This window comes from Panthera uncia (genome assembly GCF_023721935.1).
Source record: "Panthera uncia isolate 11264 chromosome C1 unlocalized genomic scaffold, Puncia_PCG_1.0 HiC_scaffold_4, whole genome shotgun sequence".
NCBI classification, from domain to species: domain Eukaryota; kingdom Metazoa; phylum Chordata; class Mammalia; order Carnivora; family Felidae; genus Panthera; species Panthera uncia.
Window position 1 is genome coordinate 88,372,049 of NW_026057585.1, and position 14,590 is coordinate 88,386,638.

Genomic DNA, 14,590 nt, shown 5'->3' on the forward strand with positions numbered 1-14,590 from the left:
TCATCAATAGGACCCCCAGGGGCATCTTCCCCAAATGGACATAGTTGGGCTCTGCTCTGCCTCGGACGCCACTGTCCTGGCTCTGCTGCTGTCCCTTCTTTCCTGGATCAGAGGTGGGTCCTCAGCCCCTGATGTAACTAAAGCAGATGTTTTCATCCTATTGTCCCTTCCCTGCCCTGTGGCACCCACGTCTCTCAAGGGACCCCTTGGTCCCAAAGAAGTCGTTCCCATGAAATGTTCCTGCCTTATGTGTTCCTCCTCCAGAGAATGTCTTTCTTGCACAAAAGAGCTTGAGGCAAGGGCAATGCCTGCCTGCAAGGGATTGTGCTCCAGTGTTAAGCACCATCCTCACATCTTGGGAGGGAGAATTTGGGGCCTGTAGGGGTGCTTCCTAGCAGAGCATGGGCTTTGGAGTTGGACAAGCCAGGGTTCCGACTCAGCTCCCCACAAACTTGAATTTATAGGCGAGTTGACTTCTGTAAGGTTCAGTCTCCCTATATCTAAAATGGGTGCATGAATCCTACCTCCCAAAATAGGTAAGACCAGAACAGAAAAAAATGTATGGACTGCATACACTAGGTGTATAGCGTAGGCTGCTCTTCACCAGGTGACATCAAGGTTGAAAGGACGGAAAAAGATGGGGGACACAGGCAAAGATGAGGCAGAATTTATTCTCATTGTGGGTACGTTCAAGACTCAGGATGAAGACCACAGAGAAGCAGATCCTGGGACCCCAAGGCTACCTCACGCTCGGGGCAGGGGCCACACTTTTGCAAGTGCCAGGCTCACTGTGTCCCCCTCGACGGTGAGGATCAGAGCCCAGGACCTGGGTGAGAGTGGGCTGGGGGTGGGAGGAAGACAGGGTCCTCCCCGGATCGTGTTCTGACCATGTTTCCGACTTCCATAGGAAGAAAGAACAGCTCGGCTATATAGTAATATAATATATAGAGGTGCAGAGAGCTGGCCGCGGCACCTAGGCGGGGCTGAGACTCCCCAAATTATTGCAGGAGGGAGGGGGGACTCAGTGCTGGTGTCTCTGCGGAACAGCTGTGCTGGCTAGGGGGAGGGCTGGGCTGGGGGTGGGGAGCTGGGTTTGCCCCTCTCTCTGGGGCCGGCAGGGGGCCCAAGGCATCCTGCCTGGTGGGGTTCCTTGGGCCCTGCCTGCCAAGCTTCCCCTGGGATGGTGCTTTCTCACCCTGGGTGCTTTTTATGTGCTTTGAAGACCATTTTTGCATTGTCAGGAGTGAGGAAAAAATATTCTGACATGGTAGAAAAAAGATATTTACATACCCTGGTGGGCCGTAAAGGGGAGGGTCAGTTTGGGGATGGGGGAGCTCCTGAAGCCCCCTCTTACCCACGGCTGGCAGTGTGGGATGGGGGGGTGGGGGGGTAGAGCGCTGGGCTGGCAGGCAGGTGGCCTCAGCTCTGAAACTTGGTTGCTGTGTGACCTTGGACAAGGCACAACCCCCCTCTAGGCCTTGGTCTCCCCAGGTGGTATGAGAGGGGTGGACAGGGGGCTGAAAAGCTGGGATCTTATGGCCCCTGATCCTAGGATGGGGACACAGGCCAGGGACGGGCAGTGAGAGGTTGGCAGAGGGTCTTCCAAGTGAGGAGCCCTGGGCCAGGGAGGGGCATCAGAGCCCAGAGGGAAGTTCATGGCCCCTGGCCCCTGACCAGGCAGCCAAGCCCAGCCGAGGGCACCTGGCATACTCTGCAGTGATGCCTACACGGTAGGTGGCCAGAGGGGCTGGCCGGGAACCCTGTTTTCCTGTCGAAGCAGCGGTGGGAGCCAGGTGGAGGCTGCAGGCGGCCCCTCACCAGCTAGAGGGAGGGCACAGACCTGAGATACAGCCGGGAGGGGGCTCACCCGGGCGGAGACAAGGGTGGGCCTCGTGCTGGTGCAGTTCCAAAGCGGTCCCTACTCCCTGCCTCCAGGTGTAGGGGGAGGTGGGCATGGGCCTCTCCCTCATCCCTGTGGGTGCTGGGGCCTGGGTCCATGCTCAGTGGGCAGTGTCACACGGGTCACAGGCCCGTGACACATGTCCTCATTCATGACGTGCCATCCATGGTCACGCACATATGCCCCCCACCAAATTGGATAAGCACGCACACCACAGGCACACGTCCGTGCTTGGATCCGATGGGTGAACACACACACATGATCACAAATGTTCACAAGGGCTCCCAGGACCTCATGAAAACAACCCCTACAGCATGTGATCACACGCGCGCACACACACACACACACACACACACACTCTCTCTCTCTCTCTCAGAGGCAAGCGAGTGATGTCTCTGTTAGGCTCAGTGTCACTGAGGCCTCAGCCGGGGACAGATGTCCCAGCCACGCTGGGCACCAAATGCCGCTTCCCAGGCAGACTGACTCCGGCTAACACCAGGTCCTGTGGCGGAGCTCTTGGCCTCCCTGGCACCTGAGAGGAGGGACCAGAGGCTGGGAGCTGCCCGACCTCCGGCCAACCCTGCAAGTCCTCTGATGGCCGACATGACCCGGCGCAAGTCCTCTGGTGGCCGACGCGACTCGGGGCCACTTTTAGTTGCTGCCCGGGCCCCACCAGCCTCAAGTCAGAGGTGCCGACGGGGCCCCTGGGTGCTGGTCAGCTGGGCCCTCATGGTCTGGATGCTGCCCAGGATCTTCTTCTGGTGGCCCATGAGGGTGATGCCCAGGGCACGCACGTCCCTGTGAAGGAAGGGCGGTGCTGACTGGGTTGGCCTGGGAGGCCAGGTCCCCCTTCCCTGGAGCTGCCAGCCTGCCTCTGGTCTCCTGCCCTCTCCCCCCGTCCCCGCCCCCACGGGCACCATCACCCGGCCCCTCCACTCACTGAGCGTTCATACGCAGCACCATGCCCAGGGAGGAGTAACCGCCGGCTGCAAAGTGGTCCCGGTAGCGGCCCATGCGGATGGAGTCCAGCCAGTCCCCGACGGTGAGGCCCCCGCCGCCGCCCCCGCCCCCACGGAGGTCAAAGCAGCTCTGGGCAAAGGCAGGGGGCGGGCACCTGAGGCACAGGGGTCCTTGGTAAGTGGCCTGCCAGGGCCTCTCCCTCCCTCAGGGACCCTCGCACTAGCCGCCCTCGGCCTCCATCCAGGCTCAGCAGTAGGCAAAGGGTCTGAGAAGCTCGCCCCCAGGCTGCAAGGAGAGGGCTGAGGAAGGCCCAGACAGGGCAGGGGTCAGAGGCCCAGGAAGCTCAGAGGTCAAGGGTCCAGGCAGGACAGCAGTCAGGGGCCCAGGCAGGACAGGGGTCAAGGGCCCAGGCAGAATAGCCGTCAGGGACCCAGGTAAGGCAGGGATCAGGGGTCCAGACTTGACGGGTCAGGAGCCTAAGCAGCACAGGGGTTTGAGGCCCAGGTTGGGTGAGGTCCAGATGTCAGGGCTTACACTAAGTCTGAGCCTTATCTCAGGAAATACTGTGAGGGCAGCTGGGCTTGGGCAGAGCTGGGGTGGGCACCAGGCACCTGTTGACAGTGGCCGTGGCCCTGAGACTCTCAGGGCTCCGGATGAGGGCATCGAGAACACTGACAATCTGGGAAAAGCGAGGCCGCTGGGCCCTGTCCTTGTGCCAGCAATCGAGCATGAGCTGGTGCAGGGCGCGCGGGCAGCCCATGGGCGCAGGCAGGCGGTACCCCTCCTCCACGGAGCTGATGACCTGGGGTGGGGGCAAGCACAGTGCTGGGCTGGAGGCCGTCCCTCCCTCCAAGGCCCCCAACGGCCCCTGCCCAGCCAGGGTCCCGCACTCACGTCACGGTTTGTCATGTTCCAGTAGGGCCTCTCCCCATAGGCCAGCACCTCCCACATGACCACACCGAAACTCCACACATCGCTGGCGGAGGAGAAGGTCCGGAAAGCGATGGCTTCGGGTGCCGTCCAGCGGATCGGGATCTTGCCTCCCTGCAAGGCACACAGGAGTGCTGAGGGCCTCTCCCCAACCCGCAGTGGGGAGCTAAGCACTGGGTCCAGGCTGGGAAACTGGCAGTCCAGGAGGGGAGACACGGCCTCCACCTTCCTAGAGCACCTGTTCTGGTCCGGGAGACCTGCACACACAGCTGTCGTGAAGACTGAGCGAAGGAAGTGTGTGGCGGGCCTGGAACATAGTAGGTGCTCAGTAAGTATCAGTCACCAGGCTGATGCCTAAGCAAGAGACCAAGCCCACGGAATGTGGCTTGCTCATCACCCTAACTGCTCTTCCTTTCTTTCCTTCTTCTTGGGTTGGGTTTTTTGGGTTTGGGGTTTTGGTGTGTTTTTTGTTTTTGTTTTTTTGTTTTGTTTGTTTTTGCCACAAAATCCTTTCTCTAAGCGAAACTTCATTAGGACGCTCAGTGGGTGAGACCTAAGGGAAGGTTCTCGCTGAGGCAGGGTGGGGGGCCTGGGTCCCTGCCCACTCAGCCTCCTGCCTTGAAGGCGGCCCCCAGGGCACCTCTAGAGAAACCCACAGCTCTATGGAACACGTTCTGAAAATGCTAGTTTCTAGCCAATCCTTACAGACAGCTCTGGAGTGGATTTGTGATTCAGGGAGACGCCACCCCTCCCCAAATCTCCCAGAGAGTGAGTGACGAGGGGGAGACCAGCCCTGGTGTCTGCCCAGGCCACCCAGGGGTACAGAAAGGGTGGGAATGGGGGCTCGCATTTCCCGGAGGGAGAAACAGCTGCAGAGAAGAGGTAGGACGTGCCCCAGATTGAAGGCAACCCTGACAACTTCACTTGACTACGTGTGAGGAGCCCCCACCCCCACCCCCTGCCACCTTGCCCCTCCCCGGGCCTCCTGGGAAGGGGTGTGGACTGCGCACCGTGGTGGTGTAGGCCGCGTCGGGGTCGTCCTCCAGCACCCGGGAGAGCCCGAAGTCGGACACCTTGCAGACCAGGTTGCTGTCGACCAGCACGTTGCGGGCGGCCAGGTCTCGGTGGATGTAGCCCAGGTCTGAGAGGTAGCGCATGCCGGCACCCACACCTCTGAGCATGCCCACCAGCTGCATGATGGTGAACTGCCCGTCGTGAGTCTGTAGGGGGACATGGCTGGGCTTCAGGAAGGCTCTGGGCAGTTTGCGAAGTATAGGTGGGGCTCTGAGGACTTCCCACCCCTTTTGCAGAAGGAGAAATAGAGGCCCAGAGAGGTTAAGCCCTGCGCCTGAACGCTCAGCAAATAAATGGTAGGGTGGGGGCTGGGAGTCTAGCGATTTCTACCGCACCCACTATGCCTTCCAGCTGGCTGGAGCCCTGGGTCCCCGCAGAGGCACCCCTCTGAGCCTGTGTGCAGGGCAGAGGACCCGTGCGGCAGAGGGACCTTCATGTGATGGGGCCCTGAAAGGTAATTTGATTGGCTGCCCCTTAAGACCCCTCCCCATGCCTCACTCCCCTTCCCCAGGTCCACTGGGTCCAAGTTCCTAAGGGTGTTTGGAGGCCTCACATGCTCTCCCAACACCCAGCCTGAACTTCCCTCCCCCCGGCCCATGTGGAAGGACGGGTGGGGCACGCACCCTCAGGAAGGCGTCCAGGGAGCCGTTCTCCATGTACTCAGTCACGATCATTGCCAGGCGGCCTGGGGAGGGACAGAGGCAGGGGGGGGGGCTCTTGGTGGGGGGATCAGACCTGCTGATCGGAGACCCCAGGAACATGCCCCCTCTGAGAACTGCCAGGAGGTGGGCCAGCACTTGACAGCTTCAGAAAGCCTAGGGTTCCCCCTGGGGTCCCGGACTCTGGGCCCCCTCCCAACCAAGTCATCCAGGGACCTGAACCAGGGGGACGGGGCAGGGCAGGGGCAGAGCACGGCAGTCCAGGGATGGACCCAGACTCCTGGTCCTGGGCAGGAGGGGCCCTTCAGGGTGAGGCTGGCCTCGCCTGGCACCTACCACGGGTGACGACACCTTCAAGGCGGATGATATTGGGGTGGTCAAACTGACCCATGATGGATGCCTCGCTCAGAAAGTCCCGCCGCTGTCTCTCTGTGTAGCCGGCTTTGAGGGCCTTGATGGCCACGGGCACGTCCTGCTGCCCTGGCACCCGCAGCCGCCCGTAGCAGACTTCTCCCGACTCTCCTGTGGATCCCGAGCAGGGCAGGCAGGGGAGGGCTACGGGACCCTCCTCTCCACACCTGGTCCCTGGCACGCCCCCTGCCCCACATGTCTGCCGTACGGGCTCCTTGGTTCCCCTCTCCCTCTGCCCTGGGTGCCCCTCCCCCGGGCACCCCCCTGTGCTGTCCCCACCTTCACAACCCCCGAGGCTCACCAGAGCCGATAATTTTCTCGATGTGGATCCTGGAGGCTTCAATCTCTCTGGTGAAACCGCGGCCTGCCCGGCCTGGCTCCTCATAGTTATGGGGTTCTGCATAGAACTGGGGCTCTGGGATCTTCCCTGGGGGGTGGTGCAGGGGCAGGAAGACAGGTGGGGGTGCTGAGGGACCAGGAAAGAAGGGCCATCAGGAGGGTGCAGGAGACTTTCTTTCGCAGCGTTCTTTCTATGGGCCTGGGAGAGGTCTGGGATGGGGGCTGGAGGGTAAGGAGCATCCCTGGGTATCTCAGGATGTGGCGGCAAACAGTAGGTGCCTAATATGTGCTTACCGAGCGACAACAGGGTCTCTGTGGAGGAGCTATGGGGTCTCTAGAGGACACTGGGGTTTCCAGTGAGTTCTGAGTATATCTGCTGTTAGGTTTTCTGGGGTCACTGCTAGAGTCTTTAAGGTCTTTCTAAGTCGTTCTGGGGTAGAAACGTAGCAAAAATGTTTTCATCACAAAGGCCAATTTTGATTCACAGCAGTTCTCTAGAAGACTGTGTTAAGGAGGATTCTGATGTTGCGTTCAGCGCAGTGAGAATCAGTACCATAATACTAATGTCTACCGTGGGCACAGAAGTGCGGTACGGAGGTAGGCTTTCTCCTAATTATCCTTGTTTTCTGGGGCCTCTGCAGGGTCCTGAGAAAGCTCTCGGTAGCACAGGTTCTTATCCAAGAGCATATGATGCCCCCCTGCCCCCCACCAGTGTGCAGAATTGTGCGTGAGCGCACAAACTTGTGCATTTCCCTGGGCGGAGGGTTTCTAGCCTTCTCAGCGGGGTCTGCAAACCCAATAAAGGGAAGCAGCACCTGCGGCCTCAGGTCTCTATGACCTCGCTGTCTTTCCCCGGGGCTCTGCTCTTCCCTGTGGGCCCTCGCTCCTCCCACCCGTGCCCTCCCCGGGCCGGTGCTGGTTCCCACTGTGACCCCACGTCCCTGGGTCCCCCGCACTCACCCTGCCCGTTCTGATACTGCATCTTCTCGTCAGAGTCCTGGAAGGCCTTGCTGTAGCCACAGTGCCTGTGGAGGACGGCCCTAGCCTCAGCCCTGACCCCGTGCAGGGCCAGAACTCCTCCCTTCCAGCTCCTTCCCCTTCGGGGTCAGCCCCTGCAGAGGGGAGTCCCTGCCCTCCGGCTCTCAACCCGGCTGGACCGTGACATCTTTGACAGTTACAATTTGCAAAGTCAAGCGCACTCGGCCCGCACAGCAGTCTATGCATCATCAGCCCCGTTTTACACGAAACCACCCTCGGTGGGGTGGCCGGGAGGCGAGGCCTCGGGTGTCTACCACACTGTGTGACCTTGGCAAGCCCCCTCCCTCCCCTGGGCCTGTGTCTCCAGGAAATAGGACAATGCTTCCAATTCTCACTGCCTGTGACAGGAAGTACACAAGCGTCTCATCGCTACCTCCCTCTGCGATGGAGTCAGAGAGAGAACGACGGCTTCGGTTTTGGCAGACCTGGGGTCCCGTCCCAGCTCTGACATCTACTTGGTGGAAGAGGCCTAACGTCTCTGGTCCCCAACTAGCTCCCCTGCAACACAAGACCAGGATCTCCACATCACAGGCTTAAACAAGGTGGTCACCCGAAGTGATGTCCACCCCGTGGACTGCATGGGAGCGCAATTCCAAGCCAGGGGCCCTGATAAGGTCCCTCGGGAAAGACGGACCTGGGTGAACAGGGAACAGAGGAGGGTCCGGGACAAGCCCGGGGTCCTCTAGCCTTTCGAGGTTGTTCAGAGACGAGGGGCTAGCAGAGAGGAAGAAGGGCAGGCCAGAGAGGCGGACAGAAAATGGGGGATGTGCGGGGCATGCGGGGGAGGGGGGCGGGTAGCGGGCAAGACAAAGTGAAGGAGGAAAGAAGAGCAGGTTTATATGAGGAACCTGCCCGCAGGCACAAGGGGAACGCTGGCTTGGTGGGGCTCGGCACAGGCTGGAGACACAGGGCTCCAGAGGAGGGGCTTGGGGTGGTTGGGGGCAGGGACCACACACCTCTTTTTGCAGATAAGCAGGAGCAGAAGCACCACCAGACCCGTGATGAGCGTCAGGCAGATCCAGACAATGGTCCTGGTGTCATAGCGGGGCCCTGCAGAGGAGGAAAGCGGGGTGGGGCACCAGCCTCTCAGGCCCGGGGGTCTGGTGGCTCTTCCGGGCTCGGTGGGCAGCGTCCTCAGCTGTGAGTCAGCCCAGAGTCCGGTCACAGGCCACCTCCCCCTCTGCCCCCACCCTCCGCTAAGCTTCCCTTTCAAGACCCTGCTCACCCATGCTTCCTGGCTTCCTGCCCCGGTGCCACCACTTCCTGGGGCTCTGTGAGCCGCAGAGAATCACTAGACTTGTCTGAGCCTCAGTTTCCTCAGCTGTAACGGGCCTGTCCTGCCTGATAGTCAAACAGTTAACAAAGCCGAATGTGCTGAGAGGTGCGGGTTTCGCTCCCAATTACAGGGCAATCCCAGGGTCGTCTTGTGTTTAGACAAGAAAGGTGTGGCTCAGAGAACTCAGGGAACTTACTCAGGGTCACACAGTAAATGGGACCGAGCCAGGCAGGATTCCTATCCGGCACAGGAGTGCCAAGGCAGTGCCAGTGGAAGGGGGTCATGAACTCAGCCTTGAACCTTTCTATCCCAGTACCACCCCGCGGAGGGTACCCGAGTGTAGAGCTGAGAAAGGACCCCAAGCAGCTGGAGACAGGGGCAGGGCGTTTCCAAGCCTGAAGGTGCCTCAGAATCACCCCGAGGGCTTACTAAACACTGCATGGCTGGGCCTTTACCCCAGGGTTTCTGATTCAGAAGGTCTGGGGTGGGGCCTGAGAACCAGCATTTCCAGTACCTTCCGGGTGATGCTGCTGCTGATCCCAGACTACGCTGTGGGCACCACTGTTCTGGAGGCTGGGGGCAGGAGGATACTGCGGAAGGGGCACAGAACTCGTCCCCAGACCGACCAGGCTTTAATCCTGCCTTGCTGGGTGACCTCGGACGATTCATTTTACTGCTTTGATCCTCATTTTCCTCATCTGTGAAACGGGGATGTGGATAACGGCAACGCACTAGAGGGCCTCTGGGACGGTTATAAGGTGACCGTGCTGGCAAAGGGCGCCATGGAGCCTGCACGCCACACCGATACTCAGGAAAAGCCAGTGGCAGGTGGGCCGTGATCAGCTCTGTCCCTTCGGGCAAGTAACCTCCCTTCTCTGAGCCTCAGGCTTTCACCTGTGAAAATGCCAACCCAGCACAGGCACCCGCTCAGCACATCCCCTTCCTCTCACCCCCCACGGCCCCTGGCCTGGCCCAGCTCCCTCGTCCTCCCCTGCACTCACGGGGTTTCCCGGTCTCCACCTCCATGGCCTGGCTGAAGCGGCCGCAGCCTGCAGAGGTGCGGGCTCGGACCTGGAACATGTAGCGGGTGCCCGGCTTGAGGCCCGACACGGTGGCCCTGGTGGTGACGGCCTTGAGGGTGGAGTAGCTCTGCATCTCCTTGTCCTGCCCACGAGAGGGGTGGTCGGCCAAGGGTCCTCCCGCCTGCTTCCCCTCCCCCCTCCTCCCTTCCCTGCTGGTACCTTCTCGTAGTACTTGATCTCATACTCCAGGATGATGCCATTGGGTTGCTCTGGCTCCTGCCACAGCAGGGAGACGCTGGTCTGGCCCGCCCGCTCCTGGCGGATCACCACCACCTGGGACGGGGCTGGGGGTGGGAGGCCAGCCTCGGTCAGATGGGAGGGTGGGTGATAATGGAGCCCGGCCTCTGTCCCAGGGACCCTGGTTTGGGCCGTGTTCACCTTGCCGACAGTCCTGCCCCGGCCCTAGGCCGCCCGGCATCCTCCAATCCTCCTAGCAAATCACCGGCTGCCGCTCTGGTCGGTCACCCGGGGTCGGCACAGCCTGGTTTCGGTCCAGGGGTCTAGGAAGCTGGGGTTGGCCTGACCCAGAGGAGGCCTGACTAGTCCAGCTTTCACTGCCTCCACCTCCCCGCTGGCCAGGCCCATCCACTGGCAGCGTGCTGGAGCCCCGCCAGCCTCATCCAGCAGACACCCTCGTCCACGTGGGGCCCCACCACCCGATGCCTCCCACCCCGAGCCCAAGGCCTGGAGTGGAGCAGGATCTCGGGGGGAGATCCTGAGGAGGAAGAAGAAAAGGAGAAGGAAGGGAGGGGCAGGACGGAAGGAACCAGCGTCCTCACCGCCTGGACTTGGAGAGTGTGACTACAGCAGTTCTGACACTCAGGGGAAGGACCTGAGCCGAGCTCATCTGAGCTCAAGCATTCCCGTGTCACACTAGGTCCCCAGTGCACCCCCGTTACTCACTGACTGAGCCTTTCAGTCCCTCCCTCCCTCCTGCGTTCGGCGCAGTTACCCCTGATGTGAGTCTGCTGGGAAGTACCAGATACAGACCCCACGGCAGCCAAGCTGACTCTCGGCCCCACACCCCCAGGGTCCCCCGGCTGCCCCCGGCTGCCCCCCACGCCCAGTTCTTGCTCCCTATCAGGGCATCCTGTCTCCCCGGAGCTCCCTGAAGGCAGGGACTACGCACAGCAGGGGGCCAATAAATATTGCTGGGTGGCTTTGACGTGACAAATTAAGAAGTCCAGAGTGAAGTTGGGAGAGCGTGGCACAGGGGGCCCCCCACCAGCCTGGGAACCAGGCCTGGGTTCACAACCCGGCCTTCTCTTGCTGGCTGGGACCGATACCATCGGGGGGGGGGGGGCACTTTCCCCAACCAGAAAGAGAAGCTAGAAGCAGCACCAGCCAGGAGGAGGTGAAGATCAGATAAGACCATCGTGGTGCCAGCAGTATGTGGGCGCCTCTTAAAAACCAAAGAACTTCCAAGGCCAGAGGTCCCGTGTGAGTGGAGCAGACACAGGGGGACAGAGCGCAGAGGTGGAAGGAAAACAGGGTGGGGTCACCTGAGGGCTCCAGGAGGAGGTGGCTGCCGAGAAGACAGAGTGGGAGGGAGGGGGGGAAGGGGAGAGGATAGAGGGAGGAGGGAGGGGGAGAGGGAGGAGAGACGGGGAGGGGCCAGCATTCTGTGAGGCTAGACCTCACCCATTTGCTCAGGGCTGTTGTCTGCCCTGGCCCCCTCAGGATTTCCTGAATGCCTTCCCCACATGCCTTGTGGTCAGCTAGGACCTGGGGTTCCTGTAGTGACCACGGCAGCCCTCGAGGAGCTTACGATCTATGACAGAGGCAGAAAGCAAGAAGGTAAACCGACATGCAGTCACAGGTTGGTGAAGTGCCATGAGGGACAGAAGAAGGCACTGCGTGTGATGGAGGGAACGTTGTGTGCAGGGGCCAGGTGGAGTCAGGCCATTTTAGCTGGGGGTGGTCAGAGTGGGCCTCCCCAAGGCAGGGGTGACAGTGGAACTGAGGACTGAAGGAGCCAGCCACTGGACATCACAGGGAGGGGCCTGTCGCTCAGAAAGAGAGGTAAAGCCAAGGCCCAGGGCAGGGCAGGGCAGGGGGAAGCCAGGGTGGCTGCAAGAGAGGGAGCTGGGTAAAAGTGGGCAGGTGAGGCTGGAGAGGTGGGTAGGGTGGGTGGCATGGGTGTCCCTCGGCCCTGGGAGGATCTGAATGGGATCTGAGCTCAGGCTGAAGCTGGTAAAGGGTTCGTGTATGACCGGGCCTCGCTTACATTTGGAAAGCTCATTCAGGACACAGTGTGAGAAGGCGTCACGGGGCGAGGGGAAGGGGGGCCCCTGTGGTTGCCCACACAGCACACGCTGGGGGTGTGGACAGTGCTGTGGACTGAATTGTGTCCCCCTCCCAAATTCATATATTGCAGCCTTAACCCCCAACCTGGTAGTCTTTGTACGTAGGGTCTTAGGGAGATAATTAGGTACAGAGGGGGTCACGCAGGTGAGACTCTCATGATGGGATCAGTGCCTTTATAAGAAAAGACACCAGACACTTCTCTCTTTCTCTGCCTTGGAGGACACAGCAAGAAGGCAGCTGTCCACAAGCCGGGAAGAGGGTTCTCACTAGAAACCAAACTGGCCAGCATCTTGATCTTGGACTTCCAGCCTCAAGAACCGTGAGCAAAAACCTCCAGGGTTTAAGCCCCCAACCTACGGTATTTTGTTACGACGGCCTGAGCTGAGTAAGGCAGATGCACTGGAAGGACTCTGAGGGGGCGGCGGTCACCTGAAGTGAGGCCCGGTGGGGCCGGCGGGTGGTGGAGGAGGGAGGGAGGGAAGGAGAGTCAGGCTGACAACGGGGTGTGGGGCCCCAGCATCCCCCTGAACAGTGGTGCCGTGTCCTGAGACGGGGGGCCTCTGGGAGGTGCAGGTCTGGGGGTGCTGTGTGGCTAAAACACATCCAAGTGGGGGGCGGGAGTGGGCAGCTAGGCCTCAGGGGAGAGGTCCAGGCTGGTACATTTGGGGGATGTCAGCCTGAGAGCGGATTCCAAGCCACGGGCCCCGATAAGATCACTCGGAAAAGATGGACCTGGCTGAACAGGGGAGGGAGGAGAGTCTGGGACAAGCCCAGGGTCCTTCCAGCCTTTTGAGGTTGTTTGGGGAAGAGGGGCTGGCAGGATGGACAAGGGCAGGCCGGACAGGTGAACAGAAGATGGGGGATGTGCAGGGCTTGGGGGCAAGACGCAAGTGTTCCACCAATGAGAAAAGAACAGGGAGAGAAGTCCCTGCGGCGTGTGGCCCGGTGGGGGCACTGGACTTCAGGGGCCAGGTGGGGAAAGATGCCTGATTGGAGCCGCCCAAAGAGGCTCACCGCGAGAGGACGCAGACAGCTCTTTCAGGAAGGTTTCCTGGGAACAGAAATGGTCTGGGGGCTGGAAGGGAGCGTGGCTTCAAGGGAGGGTTTCTCTTTTAACGATGTAGCGTACTGATGGTGTCGGGAATGCCCCTGGGTTCTACCCCACCTGCACCCCGGCCGGCCAGCCACCTGCCCCAGTGTCCCTGGAGACCAGTGGCCGAGGGCAGGGCCCCACGCACCAGGCACACAGGCCTATTCCCCACTGTGTCGCCAGCCCCGAGCACAGAGCTGGGCATTCGGTGCGTGCCCCACAAATGCCGGTTGGAAGAGGGTCTCTTGAATGGACAAAGCCTGGCATCAGGGAGGGGGTGCCCTGGGCTCACCGTTGGGTCTCCCGTTTCACTTGGGTGCGAGGCAGACCTGGGTTTGAATCCTGCCTCTGCCACTTCCTGTGGGGGTGACACAGAGCCTCAGACTCCTCCTCGGTGACATGGTGAGAATAGTGACTGCTGGACCAGGCCTGCGTGGTGTTGGGGGGAGACGGGGTCGGGGCCACGGCGGGCTTAGATGTGTGCTGGGGTGGCCGTTAATGGAGAAGCTACTGTGGTGGGCTCTTGGGCCGGGCTGTCACTTGACAGGCAGGACTCACCAGAATTTGGAAAGGGAGGGGCTCCAGGGGCTAAAATCAGCCCGGCAACTGTCTAGACACACAGAGATAAATGGCTGTTGTCCAAACCAGTGCAACCAAATCCCTCCCAGGGGCAGCAGTGGCAGGTGTTCTGGAAAATGATAATCAGAGTGATTTTATTTTTTAATGACATTTATTGAGCAGGTACCTTGGGCCAGGTGCTGGGCTCGGAGTTTTCATTTCTCTCACTTAAGCCCCCAAATAGGACCTGAGGCACGTACAGAGGCAGAGAGAAAGCTCTGGAACCCAGGCCTACGATGGCCGTGGAGGCCCGTCTCTGACCTTGTCGGATTCCTCCCACCTACGGGGCAGGATCTACTTTTCTAAGGGTGTGGAGAGGGGCAGGCACTTGCCCGAAACACCACCGCGTACGGGGCGGTGCTCCGATCCTGCGAGGGCCAGGGGCCAGGGAAGCCGGGGCACGGAGCATCTCCGCCTACCTGCCTGGTTCGTGGTGATGTTGACAACAGCCGCCCGGCGGGGCTCGGGGCTCAGGTCGGACACGCCGTTGACGGCCTCGATCCAGAAGGAGTAGTTCATGTGAGCCAGCAGATTGGCCACCAGCAGGCTGGCCCGCACCAGGCTTGTCTGCTGGGGCACGAAGCGGGTGCCACTCCCACACGTCTCGCAGTGGCCCAACGCCCAGGGGCAGCGGCGGCACACGGCGTTGTAGGTGATGTCGTTGCGGCCGCCTGGGTCCAGGGGTGGGGCCCACTCCAGGGTCACGGATGTCCCATTCACGCTGGAGATCAGGTTCACCGGTGCCGAGGGCGGCCCTGGGGGGGAGAGAACGGCAGGCGGCCGTGGTGGGAACCCCCTGCCCTGTCCTGCCACAGGACCTGCAGGGATCGAGGTTTGCGTTTCCCAGCGTTTTCATGCAGAGCAGGTGGAGAGACTGACAACCCGGGGGGGCGGGGGGGGGGGGGG

At 60.9% G+C, this 14,590-nt stretch overlaps 1 protein-coding gene across 1 annotated transcript in view; it reads right to left on the reverse strand.

Moving 5' to 3' along the window:
• Nucleotides 1–596: 596 nt before the first annotated feature.
• EPHA8 (EPH receptor A8) overlaps nt 597–14,590 on the reverse strand; it is a 23,881-nt gene continuing 9,887 nt past the window's right edge. Inside the window, exons 3-15 of the mRNA XM_049617854.1 lie at nt 14,104–14,439; nt 9,829–9,953; nt 9,589–9,751; nt 8,268–8,361; nt 7,234–7,298; nt 6,236–6,400; nt 5,860–6,045; nt 5,488–5,549; nt 4,801–5,010; nt 3,755–3,904; nt 3,465–3,662; nt 2,841–2,989; nt 597–2,698 (exon numbers count right to left, since the gene is read on the reverse strand). Coding sequence (XP_049473811.1) covers nt 2,584–2,698; nt 2,841–2,989; nt 3,465–3,662; nt 3,755–3,904; nt 4,801–5,010; nt 5,488–5,549; nt 5,860–6,045; nt 6,236–6,400; nt 7,234–7,298; nt 8,268–8,361; nt 9,589–9,751; nt 9,829–9,953; nt 14,104–14,439 — 2,018 coding nt within the window. The 3' untranslated portion in view covers nt 597–2,583. The remainder of the gene's footprint in view (nt 2,699–2,840; nt 2,990–3,464; nt 3,663–3,754; nt 3,905–4,800; nt 5,011–5,487; nt 5,550–5,859; nt 6,046–6,235; nt 6,401–7,233; nt 7,299–8,267; nt 8,362–9,588; nt 9,752–9,828; nt 9,954–14,103; nt 14,440–14,590) is intronic.